This window comes from Mobula hypostoma, chromosome 7 (genome assembly GCF_963921235.1).
Source record: "Mobula hypostoma chromosome 7, sMobHyp1.1, whole genome shotgun sequence".
Taxonomy (NCBI): Eukaryota; Metazoa; Chordata; class Chondrichthyes; order Myliobatiformes; family Myliobatidae; genus Mobula; species Mobula hypostoma.
The window spans coordinates 141,449,479-141,472,864 of record NC_086103.1 but is presented as its reverse complement, the minus strand read 5'-3'; the positions used below and the strand labels follow the sequence as shown (position 1 = coordinate 141,472,864).

At 40.1% G+C, this 23,386-nt stretch overlaps 1 protein-coding gene across 7 annotated transcripts in view; it reads right to left on the bottom strand.

The window, feature by feature from the left end:
• The window catches only part of zmym2 (zinc finger, MYM-type 2), a 147,457-nt gene that overhangs the window by 119,859 nt on the left and 4,212 nt on the right, over positions 1-23,386 (bottom strand). For 4 of the 7 annotated variants that reach the window (XM_063054160.1, XM_063054166.1, XM_063054165.1 and 1 more), the window contains exon 2: positions 5,196-6,283. In XM_063054160.1, coding sequence (XP_062910230.1) covers positions 5,196-6,246 — 1,051 coding nt within the window. In that variant the 5' untranslated portion in view covers positions 6,247-6,283. Of the gene's footprint in view, positions 1-5,195; positions 6,284-6,926; positions 6,969-10,355; positions 10,601-23,386 lie in introns of those variants that run through there. The other 3 variants (XM_063054162.1, XM_063054161.1, XM_063054163.1) reach the window with 3 other exon arrangements.

Here is a 23,386-nt window from a genome sequence, read left to right as displayed (position 1 = left end):
CCAATGAGCATAAAGAAGAAAATGCTCCAGTTGTGGTGGTGGGAGGCCAATCACACCAGCCCTAGAATATTACTGCAAGAGTTCCTGGCGGTATCTCAGGCACAACCATCTTATGATCCTGTGAAATCCTTCCTTTGCAAGATTCAATGGAATGTTCAATTTCATATTCAACTGCTCAGTAAACAAAATAACTATTTCTGCATGGGTGAACCAGACAACCTGCAGGCATGTGTTGACTACTGGCAAATAACATACCACAAATCTGCTGGGTAATGATAATTGCCGACAAATGTAATTAACCACCTGCCCTTTACATTTCAATGGCACTGCTATTATAAAACCATAAACATTGTGGAAGATGATGAAGATTCAATCAATCAGTAGAAACTCACACAGGCCAGCCACAATTCAGTGCATAATGTAATCTTTTATCTGGATGGATGAATCTCCAACAATACTCACAGAAGGTCGCTTTCAACTAGTCAAAACGGATACTTAGTTGGCAGCATATCCCCCATCTTTAATATTCTTTCCATCAAATGGCTTCAGTATGTACCACTATGCAATTCCAGCAGCACCTCATAACCTGTGATCCCTTGAACCAAAGTGGAAAAGGGGAACAGGTGCATGGGAGAACCATACCCTGCAGGTTTCCAAGTTATAAACAATCCCGTCTTGGAAACTAATTGCTAGTACTTCTTCATTGCTGAATCTAAATCCTGGAAAATTGTGGGAGCACCTTCACTAGAAGGAATGCAGTATTTCAAAAAAGTTGGCTCACTGTCATCTTTTCAAAGACATGAAGAATCGGTAATAAATGCAAGCCCTGCCAGTGACAGCAACATGCTGAAAAATAAATAAAACAGGCTATACCTCAGCTTTATTTTGCACTTTAACTTCAGAACTTTCACAATGAGCAAACATCATCCTTAATTGCAATTGAAATTTATTTAAAAAGGGAAGGGAGACTAACCAAATCTTTAACCTCTAAATACCACCCAGTATGTCATTACAAATAGGTCTGGCTAATCATGATGCAATACTGCAAAACAAAAGCGCCCTGTATTTCTTCAAGTTCATATCAAATACAGACAATGACATAAGCTCTTTTTTGGACAACTCTTAAAGAATGAAACTAATAGAGAAAATAGCCAGGAATCCATTGTTTATTTGGGACACGATGCTGCTCAATTTGGACAGGACACTGTTGTCAAATAGTTTCTAACTAGTGTTATTTCTAACAGTGTGTGGACATTAGACACTACATTGTGCTTAGAGTGACCAATTTTAAAAAAGCGTCAGTTATGTGAGTTTGTGTTCAAAAAGCAGTGATTTTTTTTCACTGATGGCGAGAAACAAGCAGTAAGACAATTCAGACAACACATATCAAAGTTGCTGGTGAACGCAGCAAGCCAGGCAGCATCTCTAGGAAGAGGTACAGTCGATGTTTCAGGCCGACGTTTCACCAGCAACTTTTATGTGTGTTGCTTGAATTTCCAGCATCTGCAGAATTCCTGTTGTTTGCGTTTTTAAAGACAATTCAGAACTGTTTTGCTCCTGAAGTTTCAAACATTCCTGCTTGGAGATGTCCAAAATAGCTGGGAGTGAAAATGAAACAATTTCACTATTTCAACAAGTTGGGAACGATGAAGAAGTTGAAGGTAATCAAATTTGAAGGCAATCATCTTGAATGTTATAATGAAAATTAAGATTTGGAGGATGTAATTGTCGAAAGCATTACACAAAGGCAGTCCATTATCTGCACTAGGTACTTGCGCTGATTTTGTTCATTTACTGTCAATCAAGAGAACACCACAGTGTACACTGGATGAATTCCTCTATCAATAACTACGAACTAACACAAACATTATAGTCCTGTAGTAGTATTGGTGGTGTTCTAACTTGTTTTATATTTCATTTAAATACATAATTTGTCACTCAAATGGTAATTTGCCTTTTTTATACCTTTCTTAACATTTGCAGGAAAATTTGAAGCAGCTGCATGTGTCCCAATTAACTAGTATCCACTGTACATATATCCTGCGGCCACATCTCTATCACAGTTTAAATTTCTCCCCCAATATGAATTATGTCCACATTTTTTGATGAACACTGACAAGTCATGACTTATGACACACTGCCTCAATTTGCTATGAACTCACAATTCAGTATTTATTACTGCTGCATTCATTTGCTCTAAACAACTCTCATTTCTCTGCTTTGTTAAAAATTTGCCAAAAAGTGACACGTGAGTTTCAAAATTCCATCTCAAATTTAAAACACTCCATCAGGCTCCAGCTACAGGAAAACACATCATAAATATGTTAGTATTTAATTGCTATAGAGATTGTGCTTTTGTTTGTCACGGATTCTTTTTTGCTTGCTTTGCTGTTTGCTGAGGATGTTTCTGCAAGACACGCTGTTTGTTATCATTTTGTTGCGGTTTTGCCAGCAAGTCTACTGTCAAGAGTTTGAGACCATTGATCTTGACACACTAAGTTAATTCCACTAAAATAACTGAGAAATTAAAAAAATATAAAAATAAAGTTAACTACACCAATATTAAACATGAAATTACCATTTTTTGGGTAAAATTAATCTGGTTCATTGAAGTCCTTCCAGAAGGAAACCTGTCATCCTTACCTGATCTGGCCTAATTGCAACTCCAGACCAACCAACCTGATTACCTATTTAGACAATAGACAATAGGTGCAGGAGTAGGCCATTCAGCCCTTCGAGCCAGCACCACCATTCACTGTAATCATGGCTGATCATCCACAATCAGTACCCTTTTCCTGCCTTCTCCCCATATCCCTTCACTCTGCTATCTTTAAGAGCTGTATCTAACTCTTTCTTGAAAGAATCCAGAGAATTGGCCTCCACTGCCCTCTGAGGCAGAGCATTCCAGTTTAGTCAAGGCAATCAGGGATAAAAAATAAATGTGGCAATCCCAGTAAAACCCACATATTATCAGCAAATAACCCTTCTCCAATTTATTGACTGTCACTGATCAATGAACAATCTGTCCAATGGAAGCATGTTAACTATGAAGCATTTCAATTTGCACAAAGCTGCAGGATCTTACTATCAAGAATAACTATCTCAGATTAATGATAAAAATGAGTTAAAACCAAAATTTTAATATCTCTATTGTCTCACAAACACTTCTCAGAGCTGTCAAGACCCAACTTCTACTTCATAGCAGAATGTTACATTTTTGAATTTTAAATAGCTTTTTATGAATACAGTGTCAGACTTGGCAGAATACTACAATCACAAGCTCGCAGGGCTAGCCATGTATTTATTATCCACTCCATACAAGCTTGCTGATCAGTCTCAGTTTATGAAGATATTGAAATTTGATTTGAACTTTGTCTTATCTTCCATCATAAGCCTTTAATGGACTCATGGAATCTGTCGTTACATAAACACGAGATTCTGCAAACACTAGAAATTCAGGGCAACACACAAAATGCTGGAGGAACTCAGCAGCATCTACAGAAGGGAATAAACAGTCGACATTTCAGGCTGAGACCCTTCATAAGTGTTGGAAAGAAAGAGGGAAGAAGCCAGACTAAGTTGGGGAAAAAGGAATCAGTACAAGCTGGCAGTTGATGAAGCAGTCCCTCAAATCTATAGTGATTTTCACCAACGTAGAGGATGCCACATCAGAAGCACTGGATACAGTCGGTCTGTCAAGACTGGGGGAGCATTTTGTCACCAATCACCTTCCAGCATGTACTCCTACTCCTCCACTGAGGAATTATTATATGCAGAATTAAAAGGGCTAAAACCTAACTGACGACTTGACAAGTCGTGCTGTGAGAATAATGTATGAACAAACAAGTGTTTGTTGTATGAGAAAGTTTCTTGGTCTACCCTTATCAAAATGTGGTAACAATATATATCAACAGCTCCACACAGTATTCTGGGCTGTTGTTAGTATTCTTAGTATTATTAGTGTTGTTAGTATTATGTATGTTGCTAGTATTCTGGGCTCACTTGGCTGCAGATTTTCCCAAGCTCAGTGAGCAAGGACTCTGTTTTGTCAACTGAGAATGCAAGCTTGCTAATAACCAGTATGTACTTCTAAGTAAACTGTGTTTGACAGTTACTCCCTGGGCCTGAACCTAAAGGCCTCTGGTAGAGAGGCAGATTGACACCACCACCTTCTTATTCAGGCCTCTTCACCCTTCCTTTCTAGTCCTGATGAAGGACCTCAGCCTGAAACGCCAACTGCTCATTCCCCTCCACAGATGCCGTCTGATCTGCTGAGTTCCTCCAGCATTTTGTGTCTGTCCTTCAACATCAAGTGATTTGCCAGAAACTTAAGAGCATTTGATTTGTTCACCCCTTCGCCCTTTACAATGCCCTATTAAACACTCAAGATGTTTTTCTCCTAGCCTATATTCCACATAATGTGTTCAATATTTATCATCTATCATCCCTTATAAATCAACATTCAGGATGCAACTCCCAAAAAATAACAACCATCTGGTACATTTGTGTGAATGGCAGGGTGGGGATACATCTCTACCAAAGGAAGCATAAGGCACTCTCTCCCTCTGCTCGCCTACAGATTGCCATTGGGCAAGGTGTAGCACCTGCTTAGCACTCCCCCCCCCCCATATCAGGGTCATGTGAACCCATGGGAGCAGGTGGTGGATGGTCCTATGAGCAGCTGGTGCATATTGCAAGCCCTGGTTATGCTACCATTGATGCTAAGTAGACAGTCTCTGAAGAGTATTGATAACAGCTGGGGTCACCTATCTTGCAAAGACACTGTCCAGAAGGTGGCAATGGCAAACTACTTCTGTAGAAAGATTTATGAAGAACAACCACAGTCATGGGTCCATGAACACCCACTTCATACTACACAGCACAAAATGATAATGAAGGTGCATTTTTGTCATCTACTGGGAACATTTGACTTTTCCTAACCATCATCAATTTCCATCTACCCTCCTCATTTTCCATCTTCTGAAACATTTAACTCCAAAAGCCCCATGTAAATGCAATCAACCACAATTCTCTCATCTTGCTTGTTATGAATATTCCATTTGGTTCTACCTTTGAAGGAACTTCAATTGTGTATTAAGCCCAGTTATAACTGCTGAAAGGGATCTTTAACAATTCATGATTCAAGTATTTCAGTTGTTCATCTGGGAACCCACATTATTTTACAAAGTACTTACCAAGTTTGTGTTGCGGTGTCAAAAGAACAGATTCTCCGTTATGAAATCCATCTCCAGCACCTTCTATACTATCCGAGTTAGAAGCTCCCACGCCAGTTTGAAAAACTTGTTTCTGAACTCCTTCATTAACCCCTTCAAATTTCTGATCTTGAAGGGATGTTACATTGCAAATCATTAAATCTAAATCCATTCCCCCAGAACGCTGTGTCGGTGGTTCATTCATGACTGGCTTTGAACTGGCATCCAAAGTTGTGACACAGGTTATCTGTATCTCAGAGTCAGGCTCAGTACTTATACCACGATTTAATGCTTCGCCACCATTTGTTGACAAAGTATTCTCTCTCCTGGGATTTGAAAGCAAAGTTGTATGCAAGGAATGGCATTCATTCAAATTAACTTCTTTTATTCCTGTTCTACCATCCCAATTTGAATTGTTATTCTCCAGATTTGAAGTACAAAATAAACTCTGATTATCAACATATTGGACATCAATACCACGTAAACCAACTTTTTGACCGCCCAAGTCGGATGATGAAAAATCAAGTTCAGTGGGTTCTCCAAATCCATTTCTTTCATCACATCTTCCAGTTGTGCTAACATTGCCCACTTTCCCTAGGTCAGGGTTTCCTTCTTCTTCATCATCAATTATGATAGGTTCCACTGAAGACACAAAATCTTTTCCTATTGGTGGCAGTGATGGATTTATTTCACTTCCTATAGATTCTGGATTTTGAAACACTGTGAGTGAGACATTGCTTTTATTTACTTGTGAGGTTGTACTACAATTTGTAGATAAGGAAGGTTCAATGAAAACAACATCATCATCGTCTTCACCATCCTTCTGATTCTGGGAACAGGTTATGCTGCCTTCCACTGGTTTCCACCGGGAGTTGGCAGAGTTAGCTTTGAGAAGATTGCTCAAATTTTGAGAGCCATCAAAAGTCATGGCTGAATTTGAAACTGCAGCTGACATATGAAGGTCACCATGCACTCCTCCAATTCCAAAGTATTTCTGTTGATTTATATAATTGTCTTCTGGTGCTGATGTCATACTTACAGCTTCTCAATGTTCATGTCTCAAATTTCAGCTGTATTAAAAAAAATAAATAATGTTATTTTTTTATACTGGAAGGAACTACCCACACATAGTTTTAAATTAAAATAATTAAAACCAAAAATTATCAATCTCTAACCAAATTTATTAATTTACCATCCAGAAAAATATATATTAAATAAAACACCCATGAAAAATTAGAAAATCTCCCCTCCAATAACATTTTATAAGGGTTAAACAAGAACCTGTATGTTAGAACGAAGAAGGAATCCCAAAAGTTTAGCAAAGTCTTTGACAAAGTCATCATGGTAGGCTAGTCTGGAAGATTAGATCACATAGGATCCAGGATGAGTTAGTTAAGTGGATACAAAATTATCTTGCTGGTGTAAGTCAGAGGGTGGTAGAGAAGGGTTGCTTTTCTGTTTAGAGGCCTGTGACCAGCAAGGTGCCAGAGGAACTGTCAATCATATTAATAATCTGGATGAGAATTTGCAAGGCAAGTTTGCAGATGATACCAAATTTAGTGGTATAATGGACAGTGAAGTTCATTGGAGAAGATTGCAATAGCATCTAGAATATATCAACTGAGAAATTAGGTCAAAGTATGACAGATGGAACTTAACTCAGACAAATGCAAAGTGCTACATTTTGGAAAGTAAAACCAAGGCAAGACTTACACAATAAATGTCAGGGCCCCGAAGGTTGTACCCCAGACGGACCTATTGTGCAAGGGCAAAAATACACAGGTCCCTGAAAATGGTATTACAGGTGGACAGTCTAGTAAAGAAGGCATTTGCCACACTTGGCTTTGTCGGTCTAGGCACTGAGTATAAGAGTCAGAACATCATGTTACTATTGCACAGGATGCTGGTGATACCACACCTGTGTGCCATTCTAACCACTGAACTATAGGAAAGATATGATTATGCTAGAGATATTTGAACAGTGAAAATGCATGTAGAAGAGCGTTCTTCACTGACTACATTCTGCATTCAATACTATCATGCCCTCAAAACTAATCAATAAGCTTCAAGACCTAGGCCTCAATACCTCCTGTTGCAACTGGATTCTCAATTTCCCTACTTGCAGACCCCAGTCAGTTCGGATTGGCACTAACATCTCCACAATCACCATCAGCAGAGGTACACCTCAAAGCTGTGTGCTTAGCCTCTTGCTCTACTCACTTTACACTTACAACTGTGAGCACAGCTCTAATACCATATTTAAGTTTGCTGGCTATTGTTGACCAAACCAAAGGTGGTGACGAATCAGCAAATTGAAAATCTGGCTGAACGGTGCCAGAACAATATACTCTCACTCAATGTCAGCACGACCAAAGAGCTGATTATTGAGTGCAGGAGGAGGAAACCCGAGGTCCATGAGTCAGTCCTCATTGGGGGATCAGAGTGGAGAGGGTCAGCAACTTTAAATTCCTTGGCATTATCATTTCAGAGCATTTGTCCTGGGACAGTAAGTGCCATTACAAAAAAGGTATGATAATGCCTCTACTTTCTTAGAAGTATTTATTATTTATTATTATTTAGTCAGTCAAGTCCTGATCTTCAACTCAATCAGCCCGAGGAACCAATGAATTACCCTTTGCGATGTTTGCCAGTTCCAACAAGATCCTACTAGACCAGACACATTCCCCTTCACTCCCACCCCCTTTCAGTATTTCTCTCCATCCCAGAACATGCCTTGTGCTTTTTTAAATTAACTTATTTTATTCATGTAACCTGCCGTTTACAACTAAAGGAGAGGAGAAGATGGCGGCGCGATGCAGCTGGCAGCGGCCACTCCGGTGGTGACGTCTGTTATTTGTCAAGTAGGGGACCGTGCACAATTCTGATTTGATGGAGACGGACGTGAGAGCACGGAGGAACATCTGGAGAAACTTCTGAAATGCCCGCTTCGCTGCTGCTGCTACTGTGTGATCCGGAATCTCCGGAGAAGGCCCCGAGTCCTCGGCTTTGCTTGTTGCTCAGTGGCCGGGGTGGGGGTCAAAGGGCTCAGCAGAGGATGGTGCACGGAGAGGCTGTATTGGAGGGGCTGGTCAGAGGCTCGAAGTTTTCGGACAGACTCAGAGTCGGCTGCGGTCGGCTGCTTCCAATGCATCGGCAAGTTGTCGGCACTTGGAAGTTCATGGCAGGGAGAGTTTCTCCCTTCTACCATCTGCGTGAGATTATGAGTCGATCGGGGACTTTGAGACTTGTTTTTACCGTCCCCATGGTCTGCTCTTTATTAAATTACGGTATTGCTTTGCATTGTTGTAACTATATGTTATAATTATATGATTTTGTCAGTTTTAGTCTTGGTTTGTCCTTTTTTTGTGATATCATTCTGGAGGAACATTGTATCATTTTTTAATGCATGCATGTCTAAATGACAATAAACGAGGACTGAGTGTCCTCATAATCTAATCTAATGCTGTTAACTGCTCTCCTTTGGCCAAGTTAACTCACCGTATTAGAGGTGCCCCATGTGTTGTACCATCCCTCCACCATTTACTTTCCTCCTGAAAAACCAATTGTTTTTTCCTGTCTGTTTTGACAAAGGGTCCCAGACTTCAGGTATTAACAGTTTCTCATTCCACAGATGCTGCTTGACCTATTGCAATTTTTTTTTTTACAGGTCAGATTTCCAGCATTTACATTTTTTTTATTTCCATAATGTGAAGCCAAACAGGGAAAAAATGAATTTCCCATATGGAGATTGGTAGTAACCAATTATTAAGAATTCTCCAAGGTAGAGCAGGGCCATTAGAGCTTCATTGAACTGACCATATTTTCTGTTACAAGCAATTTTTCAATATATATAATTCCTGATTCAAAGAAACATCTTGAATAATTCATCCAGGTTATAATTTTATGAAAAAGAATATTTTAACAGAGCTGCACTTTGGGCAAGATGAATCAGTAATAACAGAACAAGCTAAGGTTGACTATAGAGTTAATCCACAAACATTTACTTTTCCAAGCTCCCCCTCGGAATATTCTACATGAAAAGAGAACGGTCAAATCATATTTATGTGGGGTATATTATGGAGTAAAAGATTCTGTGGATATCACTCAATTTCCTTCTTTGGCCCTTAACTTACTTGATATGCAAGCTGATGAATTCTGCAAGGGTCAATGACCATCTAAAACTTTTGCAAAGAATGACATTAACAATCTCCTCAAAAGTTTTAAGAGTTGAGAAAGATAATGAGGAACAATGAAGGAGGAGGGTAATATTGAAAGGGAAAGGTTAGGAGACAAGACTAGTACAAGGCAGCATAATTTTGAAATTAGAGCGGGCCAAGTCAGAGTGAAACCCAAAAATATTTTCCACGTAAAAGATGAGGAAAATCTGAATTCATTCATCAATAGGATGCCAGATCAAAAGAAATTTACAAAACTGAAACCAACTGTGAAAACAAAATATGTCAGGTCTAAATTAAGGCGGCTTGAGAAATGAATAGTTAATACAATGAGGTCTGAAGTTCAGATCATGGACATATTGTTTTTTAAAAATTAATAAGCACAAAGTATTCTAATATTCATAAATCCCCTTAAAGTTTAGCACAGACTTGAAAACAGACACAAACTTTATAGAGAAATTTATGAAATGGCATTTTAAAAAAATCAGAATTCCATATGATCCAAAAGAGCTTCAAACATAAACTATATACAGATGTTATCCCTCCGACAAGGAGCCTGATGGAGCTGATCAGTTACTGGCTTTGGATGTTGTACAATATATCATAATTTTGATCAAGTCTTTTGCACCCTACCATCCATTCTATAGATGCCAAATTTAAAACTGCATCCATCAGGGTGATCAATTTCTACAATTTATGTTTTCATCTAAGGCTGACCAGAATATACATCACTTTAGCCAATTCAAATATTTTATTATTTTCCCCATATATTGCATTATGTACTATCCCACAGAACAGTAAATAATTGCATATGTAGCAAAAGAAAACAGGTATTATTACTTTGAAGATGACTTTAAAATAATATGATTTTCTAACCTATGTACCATTCTGTAAACTCAGATGATAGAAATACTTAAGAGTCATTCACGGTTCAAGAAGGTATCAAAATTTCTTAATTAATTATTACCTCATAATCACCCTTGTGTTTCTTCTATTCTCAATATATACAAGTGGCAAAAATGACATCAATATTTAGATAATTATCCATGGTGCGAAAATCATTAAGCTATGCAAGTACTTTAATTTCAAGTCAACACTTCGGTTTGATTAGGGTTTTGTTCATGACCAACAAGACAACAGCAGCTGCTGATGCTAAAAGTGATTTGAAGAAAATTGCCTTTTACCATGTGCTCTTCATTCAATGCAGGTGCTCTGTGGAATAACAAAGTTGTATAATCAAATATTTCCAATGTTTTAAACAAACTGATTTCACCAAAGGATTTTGTTGATTATTTAAAGTAAATATTTGCCAAAATGCATCACCACAAAAAATAATTCTTATGTTGAATTGATGTAACCAAGTAAAACTAACATTTTATTTGGCTTTACAGAAATGCACTTTATAGGTAGGTGCAAAATATCTTAAATGTTATGCTTAAGCTAGGACAGTATTAGTTTTATAATAATAAACCTCTTGTTAAAGCAGCTCATCTACAGTACCAAAGAACAACTTTTATAGTGGCTACTAGAGTTCTACACATCTGTAGTAGTAAGAAACAACTCAAGGGAAAAAAATAACTGGATCACTAAATACATTTAAAATATCTTGTGGATTTCGTATCACTGGAATGGAGTGATTGGCAGCTTTCCTCTCAGCTCATCATGGTGACAGCAATTAGGATTGATATACCGGAATGCAGCTGCCTTTCACAGCAAAGAGGAAGTGCCAGTAGAGTGTAAGTGAACATGACACTCTCAGATAAAGATCTATGGAATGGGTGTTGCCAAATATACATGTGGCCAATCTGTCACAGGACTGAGAAGCATCAGTCATGCTCCAAAACAATAAAGATGAAAATTTAACAAAAAACCTGATGTTGGAAATCTTTAAAAAAAACTGTAAATGCAAGAATCAAGCAGCATCAGTTCTAGGACACTACAACAGAGCTAGTAATTTTAAAAAAAGGAAAACTGCTCTCTGTCACCCAGTTCTGACAGGGGTTTCAGGCCTGGAACTTAGAGTTTATGTCTCTTTTCACATATGCTGCTTGGTCTATTGAGTGTTTACACCATTTTCTGTTGTTAGTTCAAAGTACATTTATTATCGATGTATACAACCATGAGATTTGTCTCCTTACAGGCAGCCATAAAACAAAGAAATATATTTAAAAAACTGTCAATCACCCAATGTGTAGAAAAAAATCCTGCCACCAATAAAAGTAAGCAAATAACATTCAGAACTGATGTTCACAAAAGCGAGTCCACAGCCACGAAGCCAGCCATCACTGTAGCTGATTCAGAAGCCCATTAATTGCAAGCCACAGCCTCAATTCAGCACAGAGATAAGTAAACTTTGCAGAGCAGTGAGCTGAGTGTATCTCTCAACTCTGGCCCCGACACCCTGACCTTTTCAAGCTGGTCCTCCAAACCTTGGGTTGCTCCTTGCTCTCGGAAGACATCAACCTTGCCATTTTGATATGTTCTTGGGCCCAGCCCCAACACCTCAACTCTGCCTCGCATCAAATTGCCTCCAAGTTTGCTCCAGCAATGGCCAAATATTGGTTCAATCCCCACTCTCAGGTCCGGGCTCCACTGCCTCGACTCAGCCCGTACATGCCACAGTGCACCACAACTGTCCTGCAGCTTCGAGACTTCAGTTCACACTGCAAAATTGCCAGGTCTTACTTTTTGAAAAGCTCAACCCAGAAAGGGATGTTACAGACTATTGATTGCTGTGATTGTATCAGAGAAAAAGTGTGATTAATACAGTAATTGATAGCTTTGTTTGCTACCAGCAAGTTGTCGCTGTGCTTCACCAGCGCCATCTTAAACCGTTATGTTCCCACACAAGCTATTGGAGAAAACATATTACAAGCCAATATCAAGTACGTTTTTGTCACAGACAAATCCATTCTCTCAGCATCATATAGTCTTTCATCTGTATCCCTCTCTTCTCCTCCACAAGGACCCTTCTATTCTCTTAAGGTTTCCTGACAACTAGCCTTACTCTATATCCTACTAATTTGCCTTGATTTATTATCCATAGTTACCTGTATACTGAACTTGTTGATTCTTTGTATACAATATCATGAAGACACAAGATATTTTTATTCATCAAACATTGCTTCAAATCAAACACAAATTAAGTTTATTTGTCCATTTTAACCAGAAGCTAAGCAGCTTGTTGACATTGGAAATTTTAATGTTTGGTCATCAAAATTCCAAAGAGGTCGTATGCATTTCTGTTCATGGGGATAATATTAAGCCGGACCCAGAGCATGTAATTTTCTCTCCCACAGAGCTGTGATTTAGCTTCTATTTTGATTAGCATTTTGAGGCAGCCGTTTTTCCTTCCCATTTCCAATAACTTATAAGTGCAACGTAAACAACAGGAATTCTGCAGATGCTGGAAATTCAAGCAACATACATCAAAGTTGCTGGTGAACGCAGCAGGCCAAGCAGCATCTATAGGAAGAGGCGCAGTCGACGTATCAGGCCGAGACGAAGGGTCTCGGCCTGAAACGTCGACTGTGCCTCTTCCTATAGATGCTGCTTGGCCTGCTGCGTTCACCAGCAACTTTGATGTATGTAACTTATAAGTGCAGTTATTTTACATTAGTGCTGATGTAACAAAGCACAGAACAATTACTTGCCAGCAATGTTAAGAGTTCTTTCAAATAAACCTAAATGTGCTGTTTGAAAGTTAACACAGGAGTCTGTGGTTTAGAATGGGTCGAGAAAATAAGCCTCTCTGGGATAACCCAGAAATAGCAAAGTTCTTTCAAAATCAGATATTGGATCCCACATTTGACTCGGTAACTTTTATTGTAGCATTTTTATCCTGCCTCTTACAACCTCAAGTTTTGCTCTTCCATTTTATGTCTTCTTTTCTATTACAGGTTAACGAAATAGTATCTCGCATCTCATTACCAATAATACCATGACCTTGCTGTATTTTTTGTGGATACATAATATACAACTGTGCAGAACAGGGGATAGCAAAGTTTACTCAATATTAACCTACATTAAATAACAAGAAGAATCTCACAAGATGCTAAAATTCCATTGCAAAAACAAAACAATATTGACGTGCCGTAAAAGTTAAAGGAGTAAATTTTCAGTGTTAAATTTATATGGGCAGCTTTCACTGAAAACATGAATGAATACTAGAATCTTTAATGGTAAACACCATCACAAAGATCTATTAGTCACGAGATGTTGAACATATTTCTAGCTGATTCCTTGTAACTTACCGAACACAATCTCCATAATATAGAATGAATAAGTTAGTAGTGAATGGGAAATTTCAATGATGATCTGAAGATTTGAAACAGGCAACTAAAAGCCTAATTTTACAGTATGTTGAAGAAAATAACTATTTTCAGTAACATTCATGGAGTAAAGACCACTAGCTTTATGTCAAGTGGGATAGGACTAAAGAACTGAGAAATTGCTTTGTGTTTTCATAGAACCTTGGTTGGGCTTCACCAGGTTCTGGAATACATGGCACATGACAGTATCTGGAGATATTAAAGAAGATGCCAAAGAATGTCAGGATGATATGCCAAGACACAAAATATAACTAACAGTCAAGTTTCTCTTCTCCAAACAATAGCTAAGAAGTGAACTCATAATTGTCTCTAAAGTTGATGGAGTTTTCTGGTGCAGATCAGGCATTTCCACTTACAAGGATCTCAAAAGCTGGAGACCACAAATGTCACTAATAAAACAAATCCAGAAATTCAGTGAAAACTGAAAATTGATGTAAAAGTGGAAGGTTCTATATTAAAGAGGCTTTAACTGGATACCAGATAAAAACGGGACATACGGGCAGGGCTGGGAACGGACCCAAGTGCAAGACACAGACACTGAAGTACCAGGGACAGGACTAGGATACAGGGCGATGGCAAGGACATGGACAGGAAAACCAGGAACAGGACTGAACAAGAGAGCTAGGAGCCCGAGCTTGGACTCTGAGTCAGAGACTGGACAAGGACCCAGTACCTGGGTCTTGCCTCTGACTCGGACCACAGAACTAGGCAAGGACGAGGCTTGGCTGGCAGGCAGGACGAGGCAGAACTCTACAGGCTTGAAGCTTGAGGCTAGAGACTTGGCTTGGTTTGGCAAGAGACTAGAGGCTGGAGTCTTCAGGCTCGGGGCTAGGCAGGAGGCTGGAGTCTTCAGTCTAGAGGCTAGGCAAGAGGCGAGGCGAGACTGGAGGCTGGAGGCAGGAGACTTGAGGTTGGAGACGGCAGGAGGCAGGAGACTTGAGACTTGAGGCGAGGCTTGGCTCCTCCTGGGTAGGGTGCGGATCACCTGGGCAGGGCGCGGATCACCACCCGACAGAGGCAAGGGACAGGACGAACCCCAGGTAATGGCAGGACGGCCTGGCTTACCTGGGCGGAGGCAAGGGACAGGAAGGGAGATAGGTAAAGGGTGACTCCAGCACCAGACAGCAAGACAAGGCAAGGCTACAGGCAAAGCAAGGCAAGACAAGAACTTCAGGCGAAGCGAGAGTTAACAGCAAGACAAGGCAGGGCTTCAGGCGAAGAAATAGAAGGCAGGGGAAGGGATACAAGGGGTAAGGACAAGAACAATCCAGCGGCCACGTCCTGGTCTCTGGTGGCATTTATGCAGCCAGCCCCAACTAGCATCAGCTGACTCAATCAGAGCTCAACAAGACAGAAATGGGGTAGATAGGAAAACCTGGAGCAAGGGTCAATGGACCGGACCGTGAACCGGAATATGGACTTCACGGACCAGACTATGACAACAGCAAGTTTGAAGGCTTTTCTTGTTTTCCTCTATAATTACATATCTTTTGGCAAAATGTTCTTAATCTCAACAAATTGCTTCTCATTCCCACCTGTTCTTACCAGCCATGCTCAAAGATGATGTTTGATTTCAAAATGTTTTTAGAATAATTAATTTAGCATTGAAGAGGAAACTACAATTTCATCCCCTCATATCTCAGAGATTGGAATATTTGACAAATGCAAACTCTTAGAATCAAATTGTTCTTTACTAAAAAAATGTGATTAAATTCATTGGATTTCTATTTTGAAAATGTAAATATCAGAAATACTAACTATTCTAAACCAGTTCCCTTTATTCTGCCGCAACTAGACTTTTAAGGCTTATCGGCCGATGTCTGTAAAGAAGCATGAAATGGACACTTCAATTTCACCCAGTTTGTTTTGAATACAGAGTTTTCATTACAGTAGAGCATTTGAAGTTTATGCACCAACTCTTTTTTTGAATTTTGAAATTATTTCATTAAACTCATTGGGAGATTATTATTTTCAAGGAAAAACAGCAGATGGAAATTTTCAGAAAGCAGTTTGAAGAGGTTGTGGGAACTTAGTGACAAGTGAGTAGTTACAGTGCATGTCTTTGTATGTAAACAGGACAATATATAATGCAAACATCAAAGTGAAATGTGGAATTTAATGTTAAAGCAGAATACAGTATATTCAATGGTATTGGATAAAATACTACTAATCAATATTTAACCAAGTAACATTACAAACTACCATTCACCTTTGAAAAACGCTTGTGGAAATGTGATCATACAAATAGGACTAGTAACAAGATATATAGTCACAGGGCGAATATCTGAATGATTTAATAAGTTAAAATTGTGAAAGAACACAATTGACAGTGTGCCAATTGTTAGAAACCTAACTACAGGACCACTACCATGAAAGTTAGACATTTTTTTTTGGTTACTTAGGCAAGAGTTTATTTATAACTGGCTCTAAATCCGAGACAAGCACTATGTGAAGAACTAGCTAGGCACTTGGAAAGGAATGCAAGAAAATGGAAAGTGTTTCAACTGCCAGAACTATGAATTTCTCTGGTCATGGAAAATAAAAATGAGTGAGAGAAAAAAAACAGCAAGAGGAAATTTAACTGAAAAAAAGAACAAAAATATCCAAACATTGTAGTAAAAAAAATCAAAAACTTGTCATTGCTATTTTGTAAAATACAAAGTTGGTTTATCATTGTCACATGTACCAAGGTACAGTAAAAAAAAGTTTGTTTTGCATGCCAAAAAGATCTTTTCATCACATTAGTGCACTGAGGTAAACAATGACAGAACACAACAAAGTGTTACAGTTACAGAGATGTACAGTGCAGGTACAAATCTATCACTTTGATTTACTTATTGTCATTGCATGCATGCTTTTTAAGGAAGGAGGAAGGCAGCAGAAAGGAAATTATTGACCAGTTAGCCTGACCTCAGTGGTTGAGAAGATGCTGGAGTCAATTGTTCAGGATGAGATTATGGAGTACTTGGTGACAGGACAAGATAGGACAAAGTCAGCATCGTTTCCTTAAGGGAAAATCTTGCTCAGCGAACCTGTTGGAATTATTTGAGGAGATTACAAGTAGGATAGATAAAGTGGATGTAGTGGATGTTGTATACTTGGACTTTCAGAAGGCCTTTGACAAGATGCCACACATGAGGCTGCTTACCAAGTTAAGAGTTCATGGTATCACAGGAAAGTTACTGGCATGGTTAGAGCATTGGCTGATTGGTAGGAGGCAGCTAGTAGGAATAAAAGCATCTTTTCCTGGTTGGCTGCCAGTGACTAGTGGTGTTCTGCAGGGGTCAGTGTTGCGTCTGCTTTTTTTAAATTCCAAATTATCAATTATTTAGATGATGGAATAGATGGCTTTGTTGCCAAGTTTGCAGATGATACGAAAATTGGTGGAGGGGCAGGTAGTGTTAAAGTTGAGGAAACAGGTAGACTGCAGAAGGACTTAGACAGATTAGGAGAATGGGCAAGAAAGTGGCAAATGAAATACAATGTTGGAAAATGCATGGCCATGCACTTTGGTAGATGAACTAAATGAGTAGACTGTTTTCCAAATAGGGAGAAAAATGCAAAAGTCTGAAATGTAAAGGGACTTGGGAGTCCTTGTGCAGAACAATCTAAACGTTAACTTGCAGGTAGAGTCGGTGGTGAGGAAGGCAGATGCAATGTTAGCATTCATTTCAAGAGGTCTTGAATAGAAGAACAGGGATGTGATGCTGAGGATTTATAAGGCACTGGTGAGGCCTCACCTTGAGTACTGTGAATAGTTTTGGGCTCCTGATCTTAGGAAAGATGTGCTGGCATTGGAACGGGTTCAGTGAAGGTTCACAAGGATGATTCTGGAGATGAAAGGGTTACCATACAAGGAATGTTTGATAGCTCTGGGTCCGTACTCCCTGAAATTTAGAAGGATGAGAGAGGGATCTCAATGAAACCTTCCAAATGTTGAAAGGCCTAGACATGGCAGATGTAGAAAGGATGTTTCCCCATGGTGGGGGAGTGTAGGACAAGGGAGCACAGCCTCAGGACAGAGTGGTGTCCATTTAAAACAGAAATGCCGAAACATTTATTCAGACAGAAGGTAATGAATTTGTGGAATTTATTACCACAAGCAGCTGTGGAGGCTAGTCTTTGGGTAGATTTAAGGCAGAGCTTGATAGGTTCTTGATTGGGCACGGCATCAAAGGTTACAGGGGAAAGGCCAGACAGTGGGGCTGAGGAGGGGGGAAAAAAAGGATCAGCCAATTTTCGAATGACGGAGCATACTCGACGGGCCAAAAGGCCTAATTCTGCTCCTATTTCTTATTGAGTTGAAATGCAGAAAAGTGTTAAAATGACGCAAACAATGACATAAAAGGGAAATGGGGGGGCAGGTGAGCAAAGTGGTGCTTAGGGAAAGTAACATACATCAAAGTTGCTGGTGAACGCAGCAGGCCAAGCAGCATCTATAGGAAGAGGTGCAGTCGACGTTTCAGGCCGAGACCCTTTGTCAGGACTAACTGAAGGAAGGGAAAGTAACTGTTTCTGAACCAGGTGGTCCTGGCGTAGATACTATGTAGCCTCTTCCCTAATGGAAGTGGGACAAACAGTCCATGAGTAGGGTGTGTGGACATCCTTCCTGTTACTGGCCCTTTCTATACATATCAGGAGGCGGAGAAGATAGTGATGCGATGCAGCACATGCGGCCTCTCCGGTGAATGATATCTATAATCTGTCAAGTAGGGGACCATGCACAATTCTGATTGGATGGAGAGAGATGTGAGAGTATGGAGGAACATCTGGAGAAACTTCTGAAATGCCCGCCTCGCTGCCGCTGCTACTGTGTGGTAACCGGAATCTCTGGAGCAGAAGTCCCCGAATCCTCAGCTTTGCTTGTTTCAGCGGCCGGGGCTAGGTCGAAGGCGCTCGGCAGAGGATGGCACTCAGGAGGCTGTATCAGAGGGGCTGGTTGGAGGCTCGAAGTTTTTGGATGGACAGACTCGGTGTCGGCTGTGGTCAGCTGCTTCCAAGGCATCGGCAGTTGTCGGTGCCTTAGAGGTTTATGGCAGGGAGTTTCCCCCTTTTGCCACCTGCTATCGGGGACTCGGGAATCGATCGACTCGGGACTTTGAGACTTCTTTTTTACCGTGCCCATGGTCTGCTCTTCATCAAATTATGGTATTGTTTTGCACTGCCGTAACTATATGTTATAATTATGTGGTTCTGTCAGTGTTAGTCTTTGGTTTGTCCTGTTTTCTGTGATATCACTCTGGAGGAACATTATATCATTTCTTAATGCTTATATGCATTTCTAAATGACAATAAAAGAGGACTGAGTGTTCTCATAATCTAATCTATGTGCCCTTGATGGTGGGTGGGCTGGTGCCAGTGATGCGCTGGGCAGTTTTCAGTACAGGTCAGGTAGTGCCTTCCGTGTCCAGCACAGTGCAGTGATGTAACTTGTTATGATGCTCTCTACTGTGCATCTGTAGAATGACATGAGCATGGATGTGCAAAGTCCAGCTCCCTTAAGCCTCCTCAGAAAGTAAAGACATTGGTGAGTTTTCTTGACAGCATCAGTTGGTTTCTGGGACCATGAGATATTGTGCGAAATGTGCACTCCCAGGTGTTTGAAAACTGCTTGCAGTTTCCACTGCTGTGCTGCCAATGTAAAGGGAGGTATGGATGGTGAGAGCTCTCCTGAAGTTAATAACCATCTCCTTTGTCTTCTCGACATTAGAGAAAAGGTTATTTGCGAGGCACCGAGCCTCAAGCTCTTCCACCTCCTCTCTATAGGCCGTCTGATGATTGTTGGTGATGAGCCCACCGGTGCGTCATCGCAAACTTGACAATGTGATTGCTCAGGTGCTTGGCCCTGCAGTCATATGTGAGCAGAGTATACAGCAATGGGGGTCACCCGCGTTAGGGATGATGGGGAGGGAGAAGCTGTAGTGCATCGTGACTTATCTGGGGTCTGCTGGTTAGGAAGTCCAACACCCAGTTGCACAGTGGTGCCTTTAGACCAAGCAGTAGGAGCTTGTTTACCAGGGTCTGTGGGACAATACTGTTGATTTGCCGAACTGAAATCCAGAAACAGCATTTTGATAAAAGTGTCCTTGTCCTTTTAGCTGTGTCAGGGCCAGGTGCATGACAGATGCTATAGCACCTGTCAGAGTGGTTCTGTCGGTAAGCATATTGGTGAGAGTCCAATGTCGCAGGGATGCCACTAGTTCACAACTTGAAAGAACCTTATAGTTAAGCAATCATAAGAATATATTCATACAGAATTAGAGGAAACATTACATATTACAAAACATTACATGTTTTCTATCAAACAGTAAAAATTTGAGCAAATTTGTATGCAGATTTGGGAAAAGGTGGGGGAAGTCGGGAGAACGCACACAAGTTCTCACTGAAGGTTCAGCAGTCAAATAGATGATCAGCTCTAAGTTCCTTGCCACCAGAGGAACTATCCTGTGCCAAACACATTGATACAATCATGAAGAAGGTGCCTCAGCAGCTTTACTTTGTTAGGAGTTTGTGGGGATGTGACATGTCATCACAGACACTTGCAACTTTCTATAGATGTATGGAGGAGAGCATTCTAACTGGTTGCATCATAGCCTGGTATGGAGCCTCCAACGTACAGGATTACAAGAGGCTGCAGAGGGTTGTAGACTCAGCTATGGACACAACCCTACCCGCCCTTAAGGACCATCTTTAAGTGGCACCCATCTTTAAAGACCCACCCCCACATCTGGGTCATGCATACTTCATGTTGCTACTATGGGGGAAGGAGGTACAGGTGGCCTCCGTTTTCTGAACGTTCACTTTACGACACCTTGCTGTTACGAAAGACCTACATTAGTTACCTGTTTTCGCTAATATGTGTTTTCACTGTTACGAAAAAAGGCAGCATGCGCCCAAACAGCCAAGCTCCTCCCCCGGAACTGCATTCTAGCTGGCATTGCTTAAATACGTGCTTTATCTCCATTTATTTTGTGCATCCGTTAGCAAGATGAGTTCTAAGGTATCGGAAAAGCCTAAAAGAGCTCGTAAGGGTGTTACACTTAGCGTAAACTAGACACAATTAAGTATTTTGATCGTGGTGAATGAAGTAAGGATATTGTCTGCACGTTGAACTTGCCTCAGTCCACCATTCACACTAGTTATACGCAGAGAGAAAGAATTTTGAAAGCTGCCGATGTTACTATTGCTTCTGCTCGTAGCAAAATGGTCTCTCTTAGTCGGCATCCAATAATGGATAGAATAGAAAGTCTATTGCTTGAGTGGATTGATGGGTGTACAAAGTGTGCTGTTCCGTTAAGTTTTCTTGTACTTAAGGAGAAATCAGTCAGTCTTTTTAATAAGCTGAAACAGAAAGCACTGGGCGATGGTGATGAAACTGTTGTGAAAGTGGAATTTAAAGGTAGTCATGGGTGGTTTGATCGGTTTCTGAGGCGAGGGCGGCTTCATAGTTTAAGCAGTGGTCCCCAACCTCCAGGCCGCGAAGTAGTGCAGCAGTAGTCATATGCACGCAGCACATCTTTAAGAAAAAAGCTGAAATACACAAGCTAATTAATCAGGTGCCGCCTGGCAAGTACATGTCAGCCCAGATCAGAGGCGATTGCCGATTGCGTCAGGTGCTTATTTGTATAAGCAAGTGTTTAACTGTGACGAAACTGCAATTTATTGGAGTCTTCCCAATTCCGGTAAGCAATACTACACTGTACATACATTATTTCTACTTTATATAGGCTGTGTATTTTTATGTGTTATTTGGTATGATTTGGCAGCTTCATGGCTGAAAGGTTACTGGAGAGAGAGTTTCTGCCGAGAGCGCTTCCGCAAGATTTTCGCTGCGCTAGACAGTACTGCAGAAAAGTATTTCTACTTTATATAGGCTGTGTATTTATCATATAATTCCTGGTTTTACTATATGTTACTGTTATTTTAGGTTTTATGTATTATTTGGCATAATTCTGCAGGTTATTTTTTGGGCCTGGGAACGCTCAAAAATTTTTTCCATATTAATAAATGGTAAATGCTTCTTCACTTTACAACATTCCGGCTTACGAACCATTTCATAGGAATGCTCTACCTTCGGAGAGTGGGGGAAACCTGTACAGAAAGCTGAAGACCCACGCTCAACATTTTAAGAACGGCTTCTTCCCCTCACCATCAGATTTCTGACTGGTCTATAAACACTACCTCACTATGCATCTTTTGCACAATTTTGTGACTTAATAAGTTCTATGTCTTGCACTCTGCTGCTGCTGCAAAACAACAAATTTCACAACGTTTGTGATAATAAACCCAATTCTCTTATTGGTAACTGAAAATGCAACTGCTTCAGTATGGAATTGGATAGTAATACAAAAAGGAGGATAGCATTCTATTAGGGGAGACTTCCTTGTTTCCAGCTCAATAAGGAACATAGAAGCAGGGAATTGAGTGTAGTGATGCACGACATTTTTGTAGGCGTGTTAGATCTACAAACCAAATTACTGCTGATGGTACACTCACAAGAAACAAATTTAATTTTTTTTATCTACACATATTTTCAGTCACACTGAAATAACACCCATTCCACAACTTTTGGTCCTTGAATCACCTTCTCCTCATTGCTCCCTCGATGTTTCACTTGCCACATCTGCACTTTGCTAAGGACCTTAACATCTTCTATATGCTCTTTAAAGCATGCGAGACTCCCTCTGATTGTTGAGAATGATTTTACATTTGGACAGCCCAAATGAAAATTAACAGTTACCAAAAACAAGTGGGGCACCTGCAGTGAACAGCAAATGACAGGCAGCAAATCTAGTTGCGATCCATGAGGCTGTAACTAGTAGAATAGATAAGGGCATATTAGTTGACATGGTGCCCATACAAGAGATCATTAACTAAAATTTAGACTACATGGTATAGGGAACAGTGTACTGACGTGCACCAAGGAATGATCAATAGACAAAAAAAACCCAGGAAAATATGAGTCATTTTCAGTTTTGAAGGTCATGATTTGCAGGGATCAATACTGGCATCCTAACTGCTCACATCCACAATGATTTGGAAGAGGGAATAAAGTGTAACAGATTATGATTGCTGATGGTACAAAGCTGGGTGGTAGTGTGGGCTGCAAGGAAAATAGATGTTACGTAAATGAGAAAGGACATGAATGATGGAATGTCAAAGTAAAAAATGGAGTCATTCACTTTGTTGAAAAATATTGAAGTATGCAGCAATGTTTAAATTATGAAATAATGAAAATTATGACTGTCCAGAGCAACCTTTAATTCCTTGTGCACAAAATGGCACGAAGTTAACATGCAGATTAACAAGCAATAATGATTTTGACATCTGAAGAAAGATCAAACAGAGAGGCCTCTCAAGTTTAAGAGAATGAGGTGATCTCACTGAAATGTACCAAAATTCCTCGATGGCTTGAGGTGGGGGGGGGGGAATGAACATCTGATGTTCTTCCCAACACATCTATGCAAAATCAAAAGGTAAATGACAGCATTCTTCTATATCCAGAGCAATTCTCTATCTAAGAGAACTGTGAAAGCTCAATTGCACAACAGACAGAATATTTTTTCAGAAGAAAGAGATGTGGGTAGTGGCACTGATACAAAGGATCAGCTACGATCTCACTGAATGGCAAGCAAGTATGTGGGATTGATAGGTTTGCTATTTGCTA